General features: G+C 30.5%; 3 protein-coding genes across 5 annotated transcripts; 2 read left to right on the top strand and 1 right to left on the bottom strand.

Moving 5' to 3' along the window:
• Positions 1–1,118: 1,118 nt before the first annotated feature.
• LOC130950587 (NADP-dependent malic enzyme 4, chloroplastic) lies at positions 1,119–8,446 on the top strand. The gene is made up of 19 exons (XM_057879133.1): positions 1,119–1,236; positions 1,437–1,557; positions 2,321–2,395; positions 2,525–2,676; positions 2,841–2,946; positions 3,167–3,232; positions 3,312–3,407; positions 3,510–3,581; positions 3,711–3,794; positions 3,880–3,978; positions 4,087–4,134; positions 4,518–4,571; positions 4,656–4,754; positions 5,015–5,104; positions 5,257–5,334; positions 5,741–5,815; positions 5,917–6,007; positions 7,001–7,129; positions 8,277–8,446. The coding sequence occupies exons 1-19, from the start codon at positions 1,139–1,141 to the stop codon at positions 8,363–8,365; spliced, it is 1,722 nt and encodes a 573-aa protein (XP_057735116.1). The 5' UTR covers positions 1,119–1,138; the 3' UTR covers positions 8,366–8,446.
• A 6,578-nt stretch (positions 8,447–15,024) lies between these two features.
• Positions 15,025–16,592, top strand: LOC130947330 (transcription factor MYBS3-like). Its single transcript, XM_057875997.1, has 3 exons — positions 15,025–15,307; positions 15,782–15,996; positions 16,140–16,592. Exons 1-3 carry the CDS (start codon positions 15,034–15,036, stop codon positions 16,383–16,385), a joined length of 735 nt encoding a protein of 244 aa, XP_057731980.1. The 5' UTR covers positions 15,025–15,033; the 3' UTR covers positions 16,386–16,592.
• A 1,628-nt stretch (positions 16,593–18,220) lies between these two features.
• LOC130951861 (RNA-binding NOB1-like protein) lies at positions 18,221–22,357 on the bottom strand. 3 transcript variants are annotated; one of them, XM_057880602.1, is made up of 6 exons: positions 21,996–22,357; positions 20,670–21,033; positions 19,312–20,374; positions 18,968–19,136; positions 18,765–18,881; positions 18,221–18,606 (listed from the first exon to the last, which is right to left on the bottom strand). In XM_057880602.1, exons 2-6 carry the CDS (start codon positions 21,010–21,012, stop codon positions 18,457–18,459), a joined length of 1,842 nt encoding a protein of 613 aa, XP_057736585.1. In that variant the 5' UTR covers positions 21,013–21,033; positions 21,996–22,357; the 3' UTR covers positions 18,221–18,456. The 3 variants fall into 3 exon arrangements, with proteins under 3 accessions (XP_057736585.1, XP_057736587.1, XP_057736586.1); XM_057880604.1 differs by having other exon boundaries at positions 20,670–21,077; XM_057880603.1 differs by lacking the exon at positions 21,996–22,357 and having other exon boundaries at positions 20,670–21,101.
• Positions 22,358–23,844: the final 1,487 nt, after the last annotated feature.

Raw genomic sequence — 23,844 nt, forward strand, 5'->3', positions numbered from 1 at the left:
ACATACAGAATCTAGCATTGTACTTGATAGGAGTTGACATTTAATATATAAGGTTATGCTTGAAACTTCTGAACCAATAGTAACACAAAAATGCAGAACCAAAATATTTTGGATTTGCAATATTGGACTTCCATATTTTTTTTTCTGAGGACATTTTGTTGTGATTTTGACCAAAAATTAAATCACCACAAAAGATGGAATAGGTGGAAACAAAACCAAGTTGGGTTGGTCTAGTAGTTAGGACTTCAAATCCCGCCTTGTGTATGCAGCAACTCATTAGCCAGCGACAAACCCTTAAATGGAGCTCAGTATTTTTTTTAGTTATTTATTTATATTTTAACAGATGACTTAACTGACATAAAACATGTCTATATTTCTGTAATTCTCTCATCTCTATCTTGATTTTTCATCATTACACAAGAAATTTGAATGAATTTCCTTGATTAATAATATGTGCATAAAATTTGTACTATTACATGGGAGAGAAAAGCAAGGGATTAATCCCTGAAGACTCTGTCTTTCTATGTTTGCTACAACTTATGTGTCTCATTTCTTTTCTTTTCTACCGAAACTATCTCTCAATCACACACTTGTTTCATCACCATGATCTCTCTTGCACTAGATGCACCTTTCATGACAACACAATAAACTCAAAAACAATTTTTCAATCCACATTCACAACACACAACACACAAAGATCTACCTTGAACCACAATAACAAGCTCTTACTCTTTCTATTCAAAACTTGGTAATCTTATGATATACAAATACTTCATTTTTACTCAGGCATGTTTTCACTGTTATTCTAAAATTTAAACTTCTTAGATATGATTTATCTTTTCATACAAAATCACAGAGCTGCTCTGTTTTACTCTGTTTTCATCTAAATAAAGAAAAGAACTTTCTAATAATTATCATGAGACAAGAAAAATTGGTTATCTGGGTATTAATAATTTGTTATGTTGTTACGATTTTTGTGTTGGATTTATGAAAAGTTCAACTAAAGCTTAGGTGGGTGACTAATTTTTTGTGTTGGAAAAAACTTCTCTTCCCAAAAGAGAAGAGGGTTGGTGTGCTCAAAGAGTGGTTTCTTGTGCTTCAAGTAAGGAAGAGTTAAAAGGAAAACGACAACGTTTGAATGGAAAGTTTCACGGGTGGCGGTGTTAAGGACGTGTACGGCGAGGATAGAGCCACAGAGGATCAGTTTGTGACACCATGGAGTGTTTCTGTTGCTAGGTAAGTTATCAAGCTTTATAAAAAGCTTCTTATAATTATAATATGAAACAGGATATAAATAAATGTTGGCTTGACTCATAAAACAACAAAGAAAAGAAGAGAATGTGGCAAGAGTTGAACTCAGGAACAAAGACTTATGAAGATCTTCCTAGAAGAAGAACACCATGCTATGATATGATGGTTTATTTGTTGCATTGTAGTGGGTATACATTGTTGCGAGATCCTCACTTCAATAAAGGATTGGCATTCACTGAACAAGAAAGGGATGCACATTACTTGCGTGGTCTTCTTCCTCCATCAGTTATTTCTCAAGAAACTCAGGTTACTTCAATTCTAGCTTGCCTTATCTTCTAATTAATCAATGAGTAAAGTGACAATTAGGTGTTCGAGTTTCCATCCCGGACTAATTAGTCAGAAAAAAATATCAACTAGGTCTTTTATGATAGCAAGTGGTGGATATGTTACGTCCTTCTATGAATTCATCATGTAAAACTTAATAACAATGCTTATATGTACCGTTAACTATAGTATCAAAGATCGTTGTGGAGATAATTATTTTTGGAGCGAAATTTCATCTGTTTCGTTAAAATTTCATCGTAAATAAAGAATAGTTGACGAGGGTTATATGGAAATTCAGAAAATAAGGAATGTTTTACTATCCAAAATGACATTGTTTCCATACTCACGTGACAGCAACAAGACATGTCACTGTAGATAACGGAATACATAGAAAACTCCGTTTCATTTCACACTATCTATAGACAGAAGGACATAATGTGTTTACTATTTGCTATCAAGGAGGATCTAATTAGTCTTTTTTTTTTCTTCAAGGCTAATTAGTCTGAAGTCGAAATCCTCAAGGAATCACCTTATTCTTAATTAATTATTTCATTCCTTACAATTTTTTCTTTAGATTGTGTACCATATAAATATATAGTGTGTCCTAAGTTCTAGAACTTTGTCCTTACAAAATTCAATACAATGAACAATTTAGCCACTAAAAGAATTAAATAAATTTGTGGTACTAAGAGATTATTTTGAGTTTGTCAAAGTGATTCTTACTATTGCAGTTTCATTGATGCAGGTGAAGAGACTCATTCAACTAATACGGCAGTATCAAGTACCATTGCTGAAGTATGTGGCAATGATGGATCTTCAGGTGCCCTTTTCTTGTCCTAAACTTTGAAATGCATCTTTAGCTTGAAATCACATATAAATTGGCAAAGTTTGGTACTTGATTCTAATGTTTTTCAGTTTGATATGTGATGATGATGATGATGGATTTCAGGAGAGCAATGAAAGGTTGTTTTATAGGCTTCTTATTGATCATGTTGAGGAGTTACTTCCTGTTGTCTACACTCCAACAGTTGGTGAAGCTTGCCAGAAATATGGCAGCATCTTCTCAAATCCTCAAGGTCTTTTTATAAGCTTGAAAGAGAAGTAAGTTTCACTAAATCTGCACAAGTAAAAATTGTTCATTTGTTCATTTTGGTCTCTGAGAATGAATATATGGATTTACGTTAAGTGACACGTGGCATATCAGTTGAAGGATCCGAATGAATTCTTTCTGTGTTATTAACCTTTGAAGCAATTGTGTGTTTAAGAGGGAGGATTCTTGAAGTTCTAAGGAATTGGCCTGAGATGAACATTCAAGTCATAGTTGTAACTGATGGAGAAAGGATCTTAGGTCTAGGGGACCTTGGTTGTCAGGTAACTTTGATTATACTTGATCACATGTATAACATATCTTAACGTGAAGATGACAGTTGAGAACTGTTAGATGATTTGACATATTTGACTAAACTGCTTAACATAATACATCTCGACATCTTAACTATCATCTTCACAGAGGGTAAATGACATTGAACTTAAAGAGATAACATAACTTCACTGATGATTTTCACTTTGGTAACTTGTGATGGATTATTAGGGAATGGGAATACCAGTTGGGAAACTTTCTTTGTATACAGCACTTGGAGGAGTTCGTCCTTCTGCTGTAAGTAGCTTACTATCTATGTCACAAAGAAGTAGTTGATATGATACATTTATGGTAATCACTTATAAGATTGTTTCAGTGCTTGCCTATTACCATTGATGTGGGTACAAACAATGAGAAGCTGTTGAATGATGAATTATACATTGGTCTAAGGCATAAAAGAGCAACTGGCAAGGTTTCTGATTCACTTCTCATACTATATTGGATCAAATTAGGCATTATTCTTGTCATCTAATGTTCCATGATAATGAATTTGATTTGAATATTCGGATTCCAGGAATATGATGAACTTCTGCATGAATTCATGACTGCAGTAAAACAAAATTATGGAGAAAAAATCCTTGTTCAGGTTGTCAAAACTCTTTTCTGTCTGCTTTGAAGTACTAAGAATTCAAGAATGATTAGAATATCTTGTTTGGAATCTAAATGGGATATATCTACTAATGTTTTTCTGTTTTCTGAATTTTGTTTTTATCAGTTTGAAGACTTTGCAAACCACAATGCTTTTGATCTACTTGAAAGATATAGGTCAACACATCTTGTTTTCAATGATGATATTCAGGTTTGAGGTTTTTATCTTCAGTGATGAATTTAGTTACATTGTTAACCAATGATTATCTCTTATAATTCCCTCTGCTTTGTTGCAGGGAACAGCGTCGGTGGTCCTCGCCGGACTTGTCGCGGCCTTGAAATTGGTCGGAGGAAACTTAGCTGATCACAAGTTCCTCTTCGTTGGGGCGGGAGAGGTAAAAGTTTAATTATGAGATTACCTCTTTTTTTTTAGTTTAAATTATCGTATTTTGTGTCGACATTCGCTTTAACTATCTTTTGAATTGTGTTCTTTGTGGTTACAGGCTGGCACCGGAATAGCAGAACTCATAGCCCTTGAAATATCAAAACGGGTTTGTAGCCGAATTTAGACTTATTTTTTCTTCTGATGTTATGTCAGAGTGAAAGTTCGTAAAAACTCACATGCAGTTGTTTTTATGTGAATTTAATATTTGAAAATCGTGAGATAATTTGACAAATATTAACTTCACATGAAGACAATTATACGTGAGTCTTTACCGTAGAAGTTAATAGTAGGACTTCTGTTAATTACTGAGAGTCATTTTGATTAGTTTAAAGATGGGAGAGTACTTTTATTATATGATTAAAATTGAGAGACTATTTTGATTGTTAATCATAAAAATAACAAAGGAAGTACTGTTTTTAAGGTTTTAAGATGAGAAGAACATTGCATAAACAATTTAGATTACCCAACAAACTATTATTGTGTATGCAGACAAATATTGAAGTGGAAAAAGCTCGCAAGAACATTTGGTTGGTGGATTCAAAGGTTATCCATAGAATTCAATTCAGCTCTAAAATCTTGTAAAATTCACATCTTCTATGTTGTTAATATTTTACTCTAATCTTGTAGGGATTGATTGTTAGTTCCAGAAAGGAATCACTTCAACATTTCAAGAAGCCTTGGGCTCATGAACATGAACCTATATCGGATCTGGTCAAAGCAGTTAATGTACTTTTTCCGTGTAACAAGATAGAAATATATTTTTTTTTTTGTAAAAATTCAAGTGCAGTTAATTTCATGTGAAATTCATAGCTGAGAGAATATGACAATTTAGTCAAACTTCTCATATCACTCTAAACTGTCAACTTCACATGAAGTTAACTGTATCTGAATTTTCATCTATTTTTTTCTTGTCTTTTTATTAATATTGAGAACATTTTATTTTAATTTTCAAGTTGCTTATCATATTTAATGGTTTTTCAACTCAGAAAATTAAGCCAACAGTATTGATTGGAACATCAGGACAAGGCCAAACTTTCACTCAAGCAGTGGTTGAGGCTATGGCCTCCAATAATGAGGTACCTTGTCAATTTTATTTGTCTAATTTAGTTTCATTAAAATTCTGAAGAAAATTCATAGTTATCTACTATTTTCCTTTCACTAAATATGCAATGTCATGTTGACATAAGCTAATTAATAATGTGTGTTAAATATGTGACAATTTTTGCAGAAACCTATTATCCTAGCTCTTTCCAACCCAACATCACAATCAGAATGTACTGCTGAACAAGCTTATAATTGGACTAAGGTAATAATAATATGAATACACAACTTAATTCTTTATAATTTAAGTTTCTTTATATCATTCTTTCATATCTGCTTTGACCACAATTATCTCATGTTATGAGAAAGTCACGTACTATCATAATATCATTGACTATTCTTAAAATTCCTAACGTCTAATTAAATTTTTGTATCTATTTTTTTCATAATCCGACAGAATCGTGCTCCAACAAACACTTAAAAATTCTAATCCCTGATTTATATTAAGTAGAGATTTAAATGTAATTATTTTTATATAAAATTGATAGTTAAAAATTATTAAATAATTTAATATATTTGACTAAATTGTTATCTCACTGTTAAAATTAACTGCAAGTAAGATTTCAGTTTTATATTAATTATTAAATTGGTACTAATTGGATTTTGATCAGGGACGTGTAATTTTTGCTAGTGGAAGCCCATTTGACCCGGTTGAAATTGATGGAAAGAAACATGTGCCTGGCCAGGTCTAAAGCTTAATTGAACATTTAGAGATGCTTAAAAAAAATTTAATATATATAAGAAAATTAAAGGTTTTGATTTAAAAAATGTTATTGTTGTTGATCAGGCCAATAATGCATACATTTTTCCTGGATTCGGTCTCGGTTTGATAATGTCTGGAACAATCCGAGTTCATGATGACATGCTTCTAGCAGCTTGTAAGTGCATTATTATTAACATTGCTTTATTAATTTTTACATTTTTTCTTTTCTTCTTTTTTTGAGTAATTATAGTTAATAAATATTATTATTTTTTATCAGTACTTAGTCAATAATAATCTATATTTATATTTATAGATATTTTATATACAAAAAATATATATAATTTATATTTATATTTATATTTATCAGAATTTTATACACATAAATTAATATAATTTATATTTATATTTTTTTAGAATTTGTACGTATAAATTAATAAAATTTGTTTATTAAAAAAAATTAGTATTTATATTAATTAAATAATAATAAAAAATATAAAAAATGGCGGTCTCCAAGAGTTTTTTTTTTTTTTTTTTTGCCTTATCAAGAGTGGAACACAAAACCGTGAAGAAGGGACAGGTAGTTTCCTTATTTTGTCTAGTGTTGACCATAGTTAAAAATTAAATTGTTTCATTAACGTACACCTTTTAAAAAAATTTGCTTTTATTTCATAAAAAGAAGAGAGAAATTCTTGTGTGCTAATGAAAAATCATTTAACATGTGCTATAGAAACAAGGTTTTAAAAATCAAATCAATGGTAAGATAAAAAAAATTTAAAGGTTTAAATATTCAACTAGTTATAACTAAATAAATAGATAATATATATTTAAAACAATCTTTTTAATCAATTGTTTGAACTGATTAACAATAAATAAAAATCATGATTAATTTACCGATTTTTTACTAGTTTTCATGCAAATGGTTTTTTGGTTAAATTAAATTGAAGTGGGTAAGTAACCGGTTCAAAGTTAATTTAGTTGAACCGGTCGATTCAATTCGATTTTTATAATATTGCTAAAAAGATGCATCTACAAGGAGTTGATCTTTGTTTTTCCATATAATTTTTAAGGATTATAAATTAGCATAAATGGTTGTAATTGTTTTTAGAATGAAGATAAGTAGAGTATGGAAAGATTATTAAAGTTGTGATGGTTGGTTTGTTTGGAACAGCTGAGGCATTGGCTTCACAGGTGAGCAAAGAGGACTATGAAAAGGGGCTTATATATCCTCCCTTCACTAACATTAGAAAGATTTCAGCAAATATAGCTGCAAATGTGGCTGCTAAGGCCTATGAGCTTGGTAAGCCTTCTTTTCACTATCATATTTGTAATTTTTTTTGTTTTTAAAATTTGTCAAAAATTTTAAAAATATTTTTAAATTTTATTTTGTTTTAGTTTTGTTCTAAAAAAATTTTATTTGTCCTAATATACTTCTGACAGCTAATTTTTCAAAAAATTTTAGGACTAATCCACAATAATGCATGACAAGTTGACAACTATCTTTAGGTCCAGTTTGGCTAAACAACTTAATTAAGTTACTTTTGAAAAAATAACTTAAACAATAAATGACTATATTAAAAGTAGTTTATAAATAAGTTATTTTGTGTTTGAGTTTTTAGTTCTAAAAGTACTTATTTTATAGAAATATGATAAAAAGTAGTAGCATTATGAGAGAGGTTATTTTTTTTAACTTCTCTATAAGTTCCTAAATAACTTCTTAGAAAGCTACAATTTGGTTTTGAAAATTGCACAAGACATTAATACTACTACTTTTCACAAGTCAAAAGTTCAAAAAAATTACTTCTAAAATTTTTCAAACGGGCCTTTAGTTTGTTTGTGTTGATGGTTGTTCTTATAAAATTGTTGCTGAATTGGTTCTTTTTTGAAAAATTTATTGGGGGTATATTTGATGCAAATAAAAATTTTTTTGGATAAAATTAAAACAAAATAAAATTTATAGATATTTTTAAAACTTTTAACAAATTTTAAAGATAAAAAATATACTTTATTTTTTTATATTTTTTATACAAAATTAAATGGGCCTAATTTACCTAAAAAACTAGCTCAAGAAATAAGTATTGTCTCACATATATAAGGACGGTTAGACTTTTAATTTTAGGTAATGTGAGATTTAATACAGTACTCCTCACATTTAAGACTGGACGAAGAAATTTAAGGATGACTTGAATTTTTGTGTGATATGGAGGTGGTCTAATAACAATTTTTAATCAGATTTTAATATCATATAAAAAATTAAGCTAGCTTAATTTATTCCAAAAATTAATTTAAAAGATAAAGATTGTCTTATATTTATAAAAACTATAATATTTTTAATTTTAGACAACATAAAGTTTAATATTTTGTTATGACATAAAAGACAAACTTTTTATCAAAATATTAGAAATAGTTTTAGGTTGTTGATGAAATTGAATTTCCATTAAACTCAGGGTTGGCCACTCGACTTCCTCAACCAAAAGATTTGGTGAAGTTTGCTGAGAGCTGCATGTATACTCCAACCTATAGAAGCTACAGATGAAGTCACTTCAATTTTTTGCCATTATATTTTTTTTCATATATATGAAACAAGTGTATTATTTTCTTAATTAATTTTTTCCCATTTTTTTTCACTTTGGTTCTTCTAAGTTATATATTGTTTTGGATGCAATAGAAATATAATGTATGTAGTTGGTAGTAGTGATAGTGAGATAATATTATAGCTTTAAAATTTTGACATTTTTGTTATACACTTTATTTGGCTTCAAATTAATTAAATAGAAAACGAAAAATATTTATACAATGCTCCCCACAGAATCTCATATATGTTGATAGATGTGTAGATGGAATAATATATGATTATTATGCATCATATATTGTATAGTACTAGCTAGCTCTGATCCCTAGATTTTTGGCATGTGAAGCCACTATGTATGTACTGTGATCTTATCTGAATTTAATTCAATAAATATTATGTGTATAATAAGTAATAAGTATCATTGTACCACTAGCTGCCTAGGCTCATCATATATATTATATATAGTACAAATTTGAATTATTCATTACAATCTATATAAGTGTCACAATTTTGGACACACTTTAATATTATTGTGTTTTATTCAATTTCTTGAGACTTTGACTTAAGATTAAATCAGTCTAATTTTTAATATTTAACAAAAAAATTAAGAATATAAAAAAAATAATAAAAAGAATCTTTCGCTATATGAATATTTATTTATAAATGACTCTTACACAATACTAAACATTCATCTCTATTTAAAGTTATTCACCTTTTTAATGGACTATTAGAATTTAAACTAATCAATAGTTTAGATTAATTATCTAAAATTTTCGTTACAAATATATAACTTACTACATTATTTTTTTAATTATTCTAAATTATTTTATATTACTTTTCATGCTTCTATACATATTCACACATTTTTTTTAAAATGGTCCATGATCTTCCACAAACTTGTAAATTTTTTTAGGATCTTTTGAAATCTTTTTAGAACATTTCAAAATCATCCAAAACATTCATAAACATTCTAGAATATTATATAAACACTATTAAATTTAACATCCTAAAATTTATATATCTTAACATAATGGTTATCCTCATCATAAAAATATAACATGGAGTATAAAATTTCTTAAATGTTGAAGGAAAGGCCAGTGTATATTTTTATAAATTATACATGTATAAATAGATAGATAGATATATAACACTCAAAAAAGCTAATATAATTTATTTTTAATATTTTGAGTTAAATACAGAAAAGTGTTATTTTATGGATACATAAATAAAAAATGTCTATCAAGTATGAATCTTTTTATCATTTTAAAAATGAAATGCTCATAATATTACATAAAATAACTATCAAATTAATCATCAATATAAAATAATATATTAAAATACAAAATATATATTTAAAAAATTAATAATACATACATATATTTATACAAAAATATATAATAATTAATTTGATATATAACTGATTTTGAATAAACACATACACATCATTTTTTATATAAAATCATAATTGAAAGATATAACATGTATCTTTTGCAAATATGATCATGAATGCTACTTATTAAGTGCGAAGAGTTCACGGTAGTAATATAATAAAGGTAAAAACTTAGACGTAGTCGACTTCATGTGAAGTTGATATCTGAGAATCGTTAGATGATTTAATTTATGTGACTAAATTTTTAATTATCTAACAGCTCTCAGATATCAACTTTACGGAAAGTCGACTTTATTTGAATTTTCACCTAAATAAGAATAATTCTTATTCCACTACTTAAAAAAAAAAACACTAATACAAGCAAAACCAAACCCTAAAATTTAGTATCATGAAAGAAGATGAGACACCCTGATGATCAAGTCCTCATATTAGGTATATGTATTAATGATCACATACATACATACGGCTATGTCAGCAATTTGAATTGATAGATTCGTAGGTCTCTATTATGGGCTACATCATCTATATACATGCATCATGTATGTGCAGATTTTCGTTCTATCATAAATAGTGATAGATGAAACCATTTTATTTGTATTATTTACCGCTCAATATTCATCATCTTTGCATTATTGAAGACCTAAATATTGAATACAACCTTGCCCTAAGTCACATGTCATCATATATTTTGTTATGTTGTCTATTTTTGGAGGGTACAAAGCATCAAATTTACATGTTTGTGACTGAACAAATAGAGAGACACAATTAAATAGTTACATGCATTATTATTATGATCATCACACTATATATCACGTGTGTGTTATCAATTCTCTGTTCACATTATTGTACAAATCATAAAATTATTGTTCTTGACATGTCAATTTTTTACCCCATATATCATGTCCTTCGTATTGACCTTGGAATATGAAGTTCAAGCCATACCTTGCTTTTTTCTGGAATAACTATTACGTACATGATTGTTACATACCAATGTAATGTAACGTTACGTCCAATCTATAGTTTTTCTTCTTTTTTTTTCTTTCTTTTTTTTTTCTTTTTTCTATTTTGTATCATGCTCTTGGAATTTATGATGAGTAGCTACTAAACAGTTTCCCAACACATATATGCAAAGCCACACGATGAAATATCACTTTAATTTGAAGTCCTTTAATCAATAATTAACAACCAATTAATAAAAATTTACCAATTGACATTTAATAAAGGTTTTTTAATTTTTGATTCAACTGAATCGAGCCAGATGATTCGAGTTTTGACGTTTTTAATAGTTAATCCGGTTGAATAATTTAACTAAATTAGATTTTTTTTTTGAATTTGAGATTTAAATAAAATTGAACTAAATTTTACTGAAATTAATCAAATATTAGTCAAATTTTTAGATCGAGCCGAACCATAAACACCTTTAGTTATATGAAAAATGAAAGGTGGAAATTCATGTGTAGTCGACTTTAGGTAAAGTTGATAATTGAGAGTCGTCAGATGATTTGACTAATTTGACTAAATTTTCATCTAATAGTTCTCAATTATCAACTTCACATGAAATCGACTGCACCTGAGTTTTCACCAAAATAAAAATAAATAAAAAAATTTTAAAAGTGCAGAAATGGAAAATAAATTCTCTCCTATTTCTATCTCATTTCATTGTCATCCCTCAATGCAATTTATATATTTTCTTGGGATCAACACTTTTTTTCTATTTTTACCCCATATATATATATATATATATATATATATCAACTCTCTATTTTTTCACTAATAGTATTGTCTCCTAAGCATAAAAAAAGGCCAATTATTGGAAGATTTTTTTAATTAGTCAGGTTAGAGTTCAATGTAAATTAAAGCACTCTATGAATGGAATAATATAAAACAATCCAAACATTTGGAATTTCTTTAAATTTTTACACTATGCACATGAAGCTCAATTCAAAGACGATGCATTCTTGAAATATTCTCTCACATACATATTCTGAAATTAAAACACTAAAAGACTTAATAGCTAGGAAGATTCTAATTATTAATTATTGGTACGTTTTTCTTCTTTATGTCTAAACTTAAACACGGGGTCTTCGGTCCAATGAACACTTTTTTTTTCTAGTTGATTACACTATAAGGAATGATTAACGATGATTAATTTTTTTAATTAGAATGGAACTTTTGGCTCGTGAATGAGAGAAATAATTTGATAGTGGGGTGTCTAGATATATAGTCTCCAAGTATTTGGCGATTTAGGGTTTGATTGCTTTAAATTTTATTTACCAAACATAAACATAAACACCTCTTCAACAACTATTAAGTATTGTCCTATTGGTTTGAATTTGTTTTTTTAAGTAAAACAAGTGTTTTTTAAATAAAATATTTTTTTATTTATTTAAATACATTTAAAAAAATATTTTTATTAAAAAACAAATTATTTAATTTTTTTTAAGTTAATAATATTTTATTAAAAAATAAAAATAAAAAATATTTTTAATATTTGATTTTTTTTAAAAAATATTTAAATATAAAATAACTTTTATCTATTATATTAAAAAGAAATTTTTAAAAATAAAAAATAAATATTATTTCTAAAAAACCAATACAAACGAATCCAAAATAAGCATATTTTTCTCGCCATAAAGATAAGCACGTTCTATTTTTGGGTTTATTTTTCGTGTTCTGGATATGTATTGGCGTTAATAATTTATAAGATTGGTGAAGCTAATAGTCAAACAGTCATAAGATGAGATGTAACACTGAGAGGAAATGACGAAATAGGATATATACTAAACAAAGGAATTAATATGATGACTGAAAAGAAATATTCCTTCTAGATTAGGTCAAGAAGTAATTTAAAAAAAAAAAATTAGGAGTGAGACTCGAATATACAATCCTTAAGTAAATATAAAGAAATTATATTATTTAAATTATAAATTCTTAGATAGGTCACCAACTAATTTGCAGAAATTTAAATTTTTTAAATTTTTATTTTTGTTCTAGAAGATAAAATATAATCTTTTATTTTTAAATAATTGTTCTCTCATATTTTTTTTATTTTATTTATAAAATAAATAATAAAAAATTGCATTTTTTTAAATAAAATTTAAAAGATTTAAATTCTGCCACATCATCGTATAGATTTTAGAGATAGTCTTTATGATAATACATGAAATTTACTATAATTAATTTTGTTCAAGTTAACTAACTCAAAATCTTATTTAAGAGGAAATCATAAGTATCCAAGCACATAGCCAACGGCTTAATGAAGATTCTAGATTTGAGTTTTATAAATAAATAAATCAAAAAAGAAAAAAAAAGGAAGGGTTAGCGTAAGAAACTTTGTTGCCTTGGGATAATAAATAATGTTTACGTAGATAAATAGATAAATAACAACACTACTTGATATTTATATTTATTTATTTTATACGATTAACCTCTAATTTCAATAAATCTTATTTTTTTAGTAGGGGTGCACAGACCCGGTCCGATTTGAAGGCCTTGCTTGATTTCAAACACTTTAAAGACTAATTTGGTGTGATTTCATTGGGTTTAAGATTGGGTAAGAATCTCAAAAATAGACCCGATCATTATTTTGGATCGAGTCCAGACCATAGCTCGGGTCACCCGAAGTGGGCCCGGTGATCCGGTCATCATACACAATTAATATTTTGTATTATTAGTGATGGATCATGACTATTCTTATGTGGAATTTAAGTATTGTAAACCTTAATATTTTGTGTTATTAGTCATTATAAGACTATAAGTTAATGTTTTATGTTTAAAATGCATAAGACTTTAGACTAATGCATAATATTGTGTTATTTGTATTAATTTAAATATTTGGTATTATTATACAATATTAGTATTGATTGTAGTTTTGCTTTAGTATTGATTGTGGTTATGCTTTAATTTTAAAGAAGGGTTGGTTCTTGTTATATTTTTCTAAGTGAATTTTACTATGTTAAATAATGGTTGGAGTCTTAGAAATTTGGATATTTTTACATGCTAGCTTACAAGAAAGTATCAACGTAATGTAATGTTAACGGCCCGGTTTTCACCCGATATAATTGTGGCCCGAAAGTGTATTGATTTCATCGGGTCTAAGGTCGGATTCGAATCTAATAAATAGATCCGGTATATATTTCGGGTCGAGCCTAAATCCCATCAAATCCGACTTTACCCGACTCATGTGTACCCCTACTTTTTAGTGTGTAAAAAATTAATCACAAAATTTGTTACATAAACTATCCTTAACATCGAATCCGATGCATGGCACTTCCAAACTTCTACTAATTATAATAGGATTTATGCATGATTATACGTTACAAGTTTACAACACTATTAACGGTAATGATAGAGATCCTAAATAACTTTTTTTTTATAGTTCAAGCTCACAAGCCAATTTTATTTTATTTTATTTAATATTTATAATTTTTTATATATAATATTTATAATCACATATTTATTATATAGAACATTATTTAATTACTATAGCATATAATTACATAATATAAAATAAAATAAATAATAATTAAAAATATAAAATAATTTTAAATTGTTTAAAATTTTTTTATTACATTTCAAATATTATTCTAATATATTAATGTGAAATACACATTATTAAATGTTTGTATAATTCTATTATAATGAAAATTCAGGTGCGGTCGATTTCACATGAAGTTAATAATTGAGAGCTGTTAAATAAAAATTTAATTAAATTAATTAAATTATTTAACGACCCTCAACTATTAATTTCACGTCAAATCGACCGCACCTGAAATTCCACCTTCTATCGTACTAACAAATTGTGACAAGAAAAAGAGTACTTAATAATAATCTTTTACTTTATTTTTAATTATTCCTTCAAAAGTGGGGTTAGAGAGAAGCTTTATCCTCTAAATCAAGGTGTATATATATCCAAATCCATATACATTATCCATATCCACAACATAGTACCATCTTGTGTTGTCTATATATAGACATATATTCTGTCTCTGTCATTTCTAGTCGCTCCCCACATTACAACACATGCATCACATTTTCCGATCTAACTACAATTTATACACATCATCATCACATGCAAACAACCTTTGACTCCATACCTCTACTTTTTATTAAGCAATTACAAATTAATTCCAAAATAATATAATTAAATAATACACCATATATTTTGTTGCTACATTATTGATGAGGGTAGGTAGCTACATATAAAACTAAAACAAAGTGATTCATTCAATAATTTCACATCATGAATCGGAGGTGCTCCGGGTGCAGCAAAAATGGTCACAACTCCAGAACATGCCCTTACTACTCATCCTCTGCGTCTCGCACCACCGTTACTACAGTGAAGCTCTTTGGGGTGCGGCTCTCCATGACCCACGGATCAGGATCATGCTCCGCCGCATCACCCAATCATAACTCTCCTTTCTCACACTACTCTGACGGTTACGTGTTGGATAGTGAGCCATCAACCCCTGCCGCCACCATCAACTGCCACCATCCTCCTCCTACCATAAACAAAGGTTTGTAACCGCCTTAGAGTTTAATTTTGATACTGATTTACACGTATATTTTTATTAATAAATATACGTATAAAAATATTAAGATTGAATTTATTTTTTATTATTTTTTATTTGTCTTATATTACAATTCTTATAAAAATATCAATATTTGAATTTTAGACTTGGATTAAATGTAATAAAACTATTTATTTTAAAATTTATATAAACACGTCAATAAATAATTATAGATTTAAATAATTGTATTACATTACTAAAATTTTTGTAATCTATATATTTTAAATGTAAAAAAATTATTAGATAATAATTTAATTAAATATATTAAATTATTTAAATATTTTTTATTGTGAATTTCACATGAAATAATCAAATAACTGCAGTATGAAAAAAAAAAAAAAGAAAATTAAGTGTCTTAAGCAAGGAGGAGGTAGAGAGAATGTAGTTAATTACATGTTGATTAAGATTACTATATTTTAGGCATTCCATGGAGCCAAGAAGAACATCGATTGTTCTTAATTGGATTGGAGAAATTAGGAAAAGGAGACTGGCGTGGAATATCTCGAAATTACGTTGTATCAAGAACTCCAACTCAGGTAGCAAGTCATGCTCAGAAATACTTTATCCGGCTGCGGCAGAGCAACGCCACGCCGCGAAAACGACGATCAAGTCTTTTCGACATGTTTCAAAATATGGTTAGTCTTTGTTTATAATAAACTCTTCACTTCTTTCTAATTTTTTCCGGTGTAGGACTAATTCTTTATACTACTTATATATGAGTTGTGAGAATTTCTTGAGCTATAAGCTCATTGTTGAAAACATTATTTCTTTGTATTAGGCTTCAAATTCGCCTTCACTAAAAGAAGAACAAGTGTTACTTCAACCTTCTAAGAACTCACAACTTAGCAATGTGGAAGAAGAGCTCAATGAAACTATAATGGGATCGAATGAAGCGACACCAGCGTCACCGCTTCCCGGATTCTTGCGGCCGCCTTATCCGGCTCTCCCATTTTCCTCATGGCCATCAAGTGCATGTTCCTTTGGAGAAGCTACCCTAATCTTAGATGGAAGGCCATTGCATTAGGTGTTGGCATTTAGTAATATGTGAAAGGGAACAAAATGAGGCGGGATTAAGAAATTTAAAAAAAAAATCAGAATTAATTTTGAAAATGTTATTTAAATCGTAAACTTTAAAATATATAAGCATTCGTCTGAATTTACAAGAATGTCTTAGTGTCTTCCATATCAACACGGCAAGACTACTTTAGTTAGAAATTCTTGTTTGAAACAATAGTATTATCAGTGTAAGTCAAGATGTTTGACTTTTTTTTTCTAAATTTAGTGATGATGAATGCTGAATTTAGTATGTTTTTCAGTAATCTTTTAAATATGAAGGGTCATATGTATTTTCTGTCCAATAGGGTTTAATTTTTTATTTTTTTATTTTTTGATTTTCTACGGTATCCCCCAATTCAGCAGGTCAAGGACTAATCCGCCACGGTACTGAGCTTCATTTAAGGGTTTGTCGCAGGATTTAAACCCTCCGACACTTGTTTAAGCGGACTAGTGAGCTAATCACTAGACCAATCCAACTTGGTTAATAGGGTTTATTTCAAGTCCGATTCTAACGTTTACAATATAAGCCCAATGTTTGGTGTCGAATTGAAGCCCAAATGCAGTGTTAGCGTCAAAACACTGACACTTCAGCCTCGATATCTATTTTTTTTTTAATTAAACTAAATATGATAAAGTTCAGACCCAAAAAAAACCAAATATAATAATTTTTTTATTTTTTTAAAGAAAATCAGAATTTAAGCTCAACCCAGTATTTGCTTAAGTTGAACTTTTGATAAAGTATAAAAAAGTGAATCAACTTCTTTCCTATTTGATTTGATAAATAAATTAGATTTATTTTAACTAAAAAATGAACATATAAATGCAAAAATAATATCCTAACACTCAAATAAAATTTGATTCATGTAAATTCTATTTCATAAAAATATTTTTTATCGTCGAATAAAATTCTACAATCATTTATGTAAGTTAAAGAAAATAAAATTATGCAAATTAAAACAAATCCAAGGAATAATATAATACATAGGTTATTTGAAAAATTTATTAAAAGAATATAATATATAAACTATTTTATCTATAACATAAAATATATATAAATAAAATATTTTAATAAACAAAATTAATGATAACTTTTTCTTAAAAAATAACGTAATAATAATAATATTAAATTCACTATTTAGAAGATAATGTTAATGGAGGTTATTTATTAAATTTATTATTAATATTAGTTAGAAAATAATGCTACTGAAAGTCATTGAATTAAGAGAGACAAATAAAAAAATTCAAAAATCTATAAAATTACAAGTTAAAGAAAAAATTTACAATAGAATAGTAGATGAAATGTCAATTGCTCGTTGTGGTGAAACTTCTACTTGGCAGTATTTAAGAATCTGAATCCAAAGATAGGAAAATCCAATGAACCCATAATCAAAGATGGATTTGGATGCTCTAAAGTTTGAATTTCACTTTAAAGAATAAAATGTGATCTCTCACCATTTATTTTATAGGTAGGACCAAGAATAAATATGAGAGAGAAACCATTCAAAGATAGAAGATCACACTTTACTTTTTAAAGTAAAAATTCAAAATTTAGAAGATCCAAATCCATCAAAGATAGGAAACAAAAACATGTTTATCCAAAGTACATGGATTTATAACACAACTACTTTTTGGTCTTTTACTTATGTGGGTGTGTACCTTCGGAATAAAAAATAATTTACGGTTGTAAATGACAAAAATATCTGTATTTTATGGTGGGAAAGTGCACACCACATCTTTACCGGATAAGACAACTTTAAGTCTTGTAAAACATCCTAATTCCCAAGTTTTTAATATGCTTGAATCATATACATATGGAAGAAATGAAGGGCAAAACTTTAGTTTTTATACGTTAATAGTTCTTCAGCTGTATCCACACATAACACAATCATAAGAGGGGTAATCAAGGGATCTGGACACAACATCAAACCCTTAATCATTGTTTTATAACTAAACAAACTTTCCATGTTAACTCCACAAAACAAAGAAGTGAAACAAAATTGTGGTGAAGAGAATAGCCAAAAAAAATTGAGACATATCCACTACTTGTGTCTAGAACCGGAGTAGTGATTGTCATTGGGATTTCTCCTGCCACTAAAAACTGCTAATGCTTTCCTTATGGGAGGCTGGAAAGGAGCTCGCTTATCTGTGTGGTGGGTGAAGACACTGCCTGATGCGAAAATGTCATCATCCTGTGAAGAAAAAAGGGAAAAAAAAATAAATTAAAGTAGCTATGGTTAGTATGAAGGTAAGTCTCCGAATGGGAAGGATGACAGGAAGATGCAGCAAATTCAATTGGAAACGGAATCAGCAGCTATATAAGTAGTTTCAGCACGTATAGATTAACTACCTTCTTGTTAGCCTTCTTTGTTTTGGGATAAAGTACCCGTTGAGGAAGCTGATCTTCGCGGAGAATCAGGTTCTTTGTGACTGCATCCCTGCCGCCTTTGGGTAGAGGCAGTGAAAACTGCAAATAAATCCATGTAAAAGATGCAATACATTATTAAAAAAAAAAAATTAAACATGTAGTTCTAGAAAACAAACCAAGCTCACCTTTGTACCACGTAATGTTACTCGAGGTCGACGGGCTGCCATCACTATACCATTTTCACCAACAGTAACAGCTACCTTACGTAGGGTACCACCATTTCCACATTTTGGACAGAAAATCCTCCCAATATCAGCAGTAACAGTGCGGCAGGCATGACACATGAGTATCCATCTGGACAAACAATTGAGACATAAGCACACAGGAATTGCCATATTGTGATGCAAAGAATATATTATTAAACTACATGCAAACAGCAGATGTCATAAGTCATTATGTAAGTTGCGAATAGTGATTATTGGCAATTTGTAAAGACAAAATAAGCATTTAAGAAGCTTAAGTAAATTACCTGTGTAGTTGGTGTATCTGTGAACCTCCAGGCGCCAGCAAGCGCAAACCCATTTGGAGAAGAACATTTTGCATTGCAAAGTCACCTGTTACACAGGCTACACTTGATTCAGATAATGATCGAACCATCCAACTTTGTTCACTACTATCATCATCTGCATATGACAAATCAGTAACTTCACTAGTCTGGCTTGCATGCTCCAGGTGGTTTGATTCGCCGTTGACTGTATCTGTCTCACAAGGTTTAGAGAAACCTGGGTTTTGTTCATCATCAAGAACTTCAGGTGAACCTTCTAGCATCATTTGCTTCATAAGTGCAGGGAGCATTTCATTACTTTCACTCTCTTCTATTATCTGATCATTCACAGAAACACCACTTCGAATATGGTTTCCGTCATTATTTTGATGAATGTGCTGAGACAAAGCTCCAGCATCTTCAGTAACATCATCGACATTTTCTTCCAAATCTTGCTGATCTTGATTACTGGATAATGTGTCATACAACTCACGTCTAGCTTTCCTTCGTAGAAATCTCCTATGAGTACTTCGGCTGACAGCAGGCATCCAATCACCCTCGTCGCCATCAACTTGTCCTTGAGATGCATCAATTCCAGCAGCCACCATGATCTTGCCTTCAATATTTATCTCCTTTTTCTTAGGTTGATATTTCTTAGGCTTACTTGATCCTAACTCAAGATGCTGTTGAATATATGAGGAAGTTTCGCTTTTATGTTCCCCTGAACCATCTTCTGAAGGATCTTCTTGAGAAACAACATTCAGGTTTAAGTCCTTCAAAGGAAGGATCCTTGAATTGGAATTCGACTTGTCCTCAGCTTGATGCTCCAATGCTTCCCACTCCTCCATATTAGGCACATTAGAACCCCACCCAGGCATGTCCTTCTCAGGCAACCTCGGAACGTTCACCGTTTGAACAGGAGGTGGACTTTCCCTGAGATTTTGTGTCCCGTGGATTTGAGCCTCCAAAGTGTAAGTCAAAGCTATGAGTTTGAGATCAACATCTGAAAGAGTTTGCAGGTCACCAGTAGCCCTAGCAAACTTGACAACTACAGCATTCCATTGGTAGTACAAGTTAGAAGCCAATACACACTATCAGTTCACAAATAAAAATGCATAAGCTATCAATCATAATATAACATCTAGATTGAATTAAAAAGCAGCAGTTTTGAACATTAAATTAATGTCCAAGATAATTTCACTAGAATTTCAAATTAAATTCTGTGGAACATATTCACTTGTATTGTCCAATTTAACAACGCACTCAGATTAATGCTTAATGCATAATGAGTCCTTATTTACACCCACATGCAAATGATAGACTCATAGTTTCTGAAAGATTACCTTTGTTGATAGCTTCAGGAGTGGGCTCCATGGTATCGATAGTGAATGGAAGGAAGGAAAGTTTGTGGCGCGAAACAGGGTCACGGATTTCTTCCATGACTTCAGGGACGGACACAAACTTGTCGGCAAGGCTGTGTAGCTTCTCGCCGCCGTCAATGACGGCGTTGGCGTCAACAACAGCCACAGAAACGCCATGGGCAGATTTGCAGCTCTCGACCAAGCCTCGACCATTCTGAATGGATTGTTGCTGAGGTGGCTTCGCAGTTGCCTGATTCTTCAGCACGCTGCTCCAGCATGATGATGATGATGATGCTGGTGGTGGTGTTGCAGGTTGATCCTCCATGATTGTGATTCAGATACAGGACTGAGAGGCGCAATCAAGCTCAGTGGGCTTATTCGTTTTGTTCGCTAATTATATCACTCATTATATCACTATTGAACTCATAAAAAAAGTCACAAGAAATAAGCAAATTTTATTGAATTAACTAAACCAGCAACAAATATTCGATATCTTCTCATCTAGTTAATTGACTTAATTTTATTCATCTGTTTCTTTGTTGAACTAAAAACAAGGTTGAACAACCTATTCTAACAAAGCTGACCAATTTATGCTTTTCTTCATTGAGTTAAAACGAAAAATAACAAACTATACACCATCATAATTTTAACAAGGCTTTAAGCACAATTTTAACAAAGATTAACAAGCTTTTCCAGAAATTAACAAGGATTGTCAAAATTTTCAGCTTCAAAAATTTAAAACAAAAAAAACAAAAAAACAAAAATTACAGTAGTGAACAAACTCAGAGTATGAGCATTGAGCACAAAAAATTGATTTCTGAACAAACTCAGAGTAGCCATTAAAAAAACAGAACAACAAATGATTTCTGAACATTAAGGATAGTATCTTAATTTGATAGATTAAGAATAACAATCTGTAAACTATATGCAATGAATAATTTCAAAATCTGAGCATCTAAAGAAATTCAACATCATTACAGCAGCAACAATCAACAAAATCACTTTGTATTCATAATCAGCAAAACCAATTCATAAACCAATTCATCAATCAACAAAATCATTCATAATCAGCAAAATAATTCATAAACCAATTCAACACTCAACAAAATCACTGCATATTCAGTCAGCAAACCCAATTCATAAACCTATTCAACAATTAACAAAAATTACATTTCAACATTTCAATTTCAACCTCTACCATATTCTAATCAGATTCATATATCATACTACAATAAAATTATCAGAAATAACATCAATGTCAACTATTAAAAATTAATATAGAATATTAGAATAACTAAAAAAACTTACATGTTGACTGTTGTTGCAGCGGCAGAATCGAGCAATGTAGTGCAGGCAGCAACACCCGCGGAAGAGAGGTGAAGGAGGGACGGAGGCGCGGCGAGACGCGAGCAGTCACCAGGAAGCACAGCTGCAGGAAGAGATGCAAGATGCGAGCAGTGGAGCACACCAGGCGTTGGGTGCAGTGATGGCGGACGAGCGGAATACGAGGCAGAGGGAGCAAGAACGCTGGCGACGAGCACGCGAGGGACGACGAGCGGAGGAGACGCGGCGAGAGGCGCGGCGGCGGAGGCGGCGAACCGAGGTGAGAGTGAGATGGCTGGGGGAGGGGGCGGCGCTGTGCCTCTGTGAGCGAGAGCGAGAGCGAGAGCGCTGGGGGGTAGGGTGGGTTACTGAACTAGGGTTTTTCCGTTTATCTTAAAAAAAAAAAAAATCTGAACCGGTTCGTGTTTCCAAACCTGCTGGTTCACCGGTTTTGGGTGAAACTGATTTTCACTTGTTCTTTTTTTATCCGGTCCCTTGATCTATCCCATGGCTAGTTCACTGGTTTTTTGGTCTGTCCAGCTGAATCAGTTCGATTTTAACAACTATGATGAGAGAAGAGAAGACCAAACCCGTATTTCGAAGTCCATTATTTTCTAAAAAACAACTAAATGACGTTGTTTTCTGAAAATCGGCTGAATTTTGATTTGGTCCAACCGACTAGGTCCAAAATCAATTCAATTGATCGATTTTTGGACAATTCAACAGTTTTCAATAGAGAAAAATCATAAAAAAACAATAGAGAAGATGGAGGAAAAAGGAAAAGAAGAAAAGGGAGGAAGGACGACACTGGCGAGGCGGGGAGCCATTGGCGCAGCAAAGAAGAAAGAGGAAGAAACAAGGGAACAAGAGACACAGGAGCAAGGAAGGCATGGAAAAAAGAAAGAAAAGAAAGGGAAAAGGAGAGGGCAACGACAGAGAGAACCATGGTTGCTGTTATCAAACAAGGTCTCTTAATTTCTTTCTGTCTCTCCCAGTTACCATTGTATCTATCTCTTACTGTTTTCGATTTGTTTACATTGTGTCGCCGTCAGTCTTTGACAAATAAGGGGCTTCTTCCTCTTTCGATGACAAGACACAAAATTCAGATGGTGATGAGTGAATCCAATGCAATACTCCTTGTTTGTTCAACCTGATAATTATGCCATTGATTTGACAAAATTCTTCCTTTACTTTTTGTTTTTGTTTTCCTTACTTTATAGATTAAAAGATGGGAAGATGTTCACCTATACCATCCTACCAAAGTTGGAAGTTTTTCGTTCCAATAGTCCAGACCATGCAGATTTAATTTAAGAGTGAATGATTAAATTAGTTTCTGAAAGATCACTCACTTTTCAAATTAGTTCTCAAAAGTTTTTATTAATTAATTTTGTCCTTCAAAAATTTTAAATTAGTCATTTTAGTTATTTCGTCACTTCTATTACTAACGACGTCAAAATTTGTTGATATAACACATTAAGTGACACCACAACACACACCTAGTAGTTCTAATTATGTTTGTCATCAAGGGAAGATTGTTGAGTTAATAAATTAACTAATATAAATGATAATGACAAACATTAGATTATTGGGCTAATTACCCAATTAGTTTTGATTATTTTGATTGAGTATTGCAGGCCAAAATTTATTGTTGCAGCAGCCCAGTAAAATAGACAAGAAAATCAAAGCTGATGGGTTGAACAATCAAAGGAAGCCCAAAGGAATCAAAGCAAATGAAATCAGATGGGCCAAAGAAATCTAACGGGTTGCATGAATGATAACCGATCCAAGCCCGATTGCTTCTCTCATTCAAATCCTTCCAATTTGCTTTCACCAA

Source organism: Arachis stenosperma, chromosome 9 (genome assembly GCF_014773155.1).
Source record: "Arachis stenosperma cultivar V10309 chromosome 9, arast.V10309.gnm1.PFL2, whole genome shotgun sequence".
NCBI classification, from domain to species: Eukaryota; Viridiplantae; Streptophyta; class Magnoliopsida; order Fabales; family Fabaceae; genus Arachis; species Arachis stenosperma.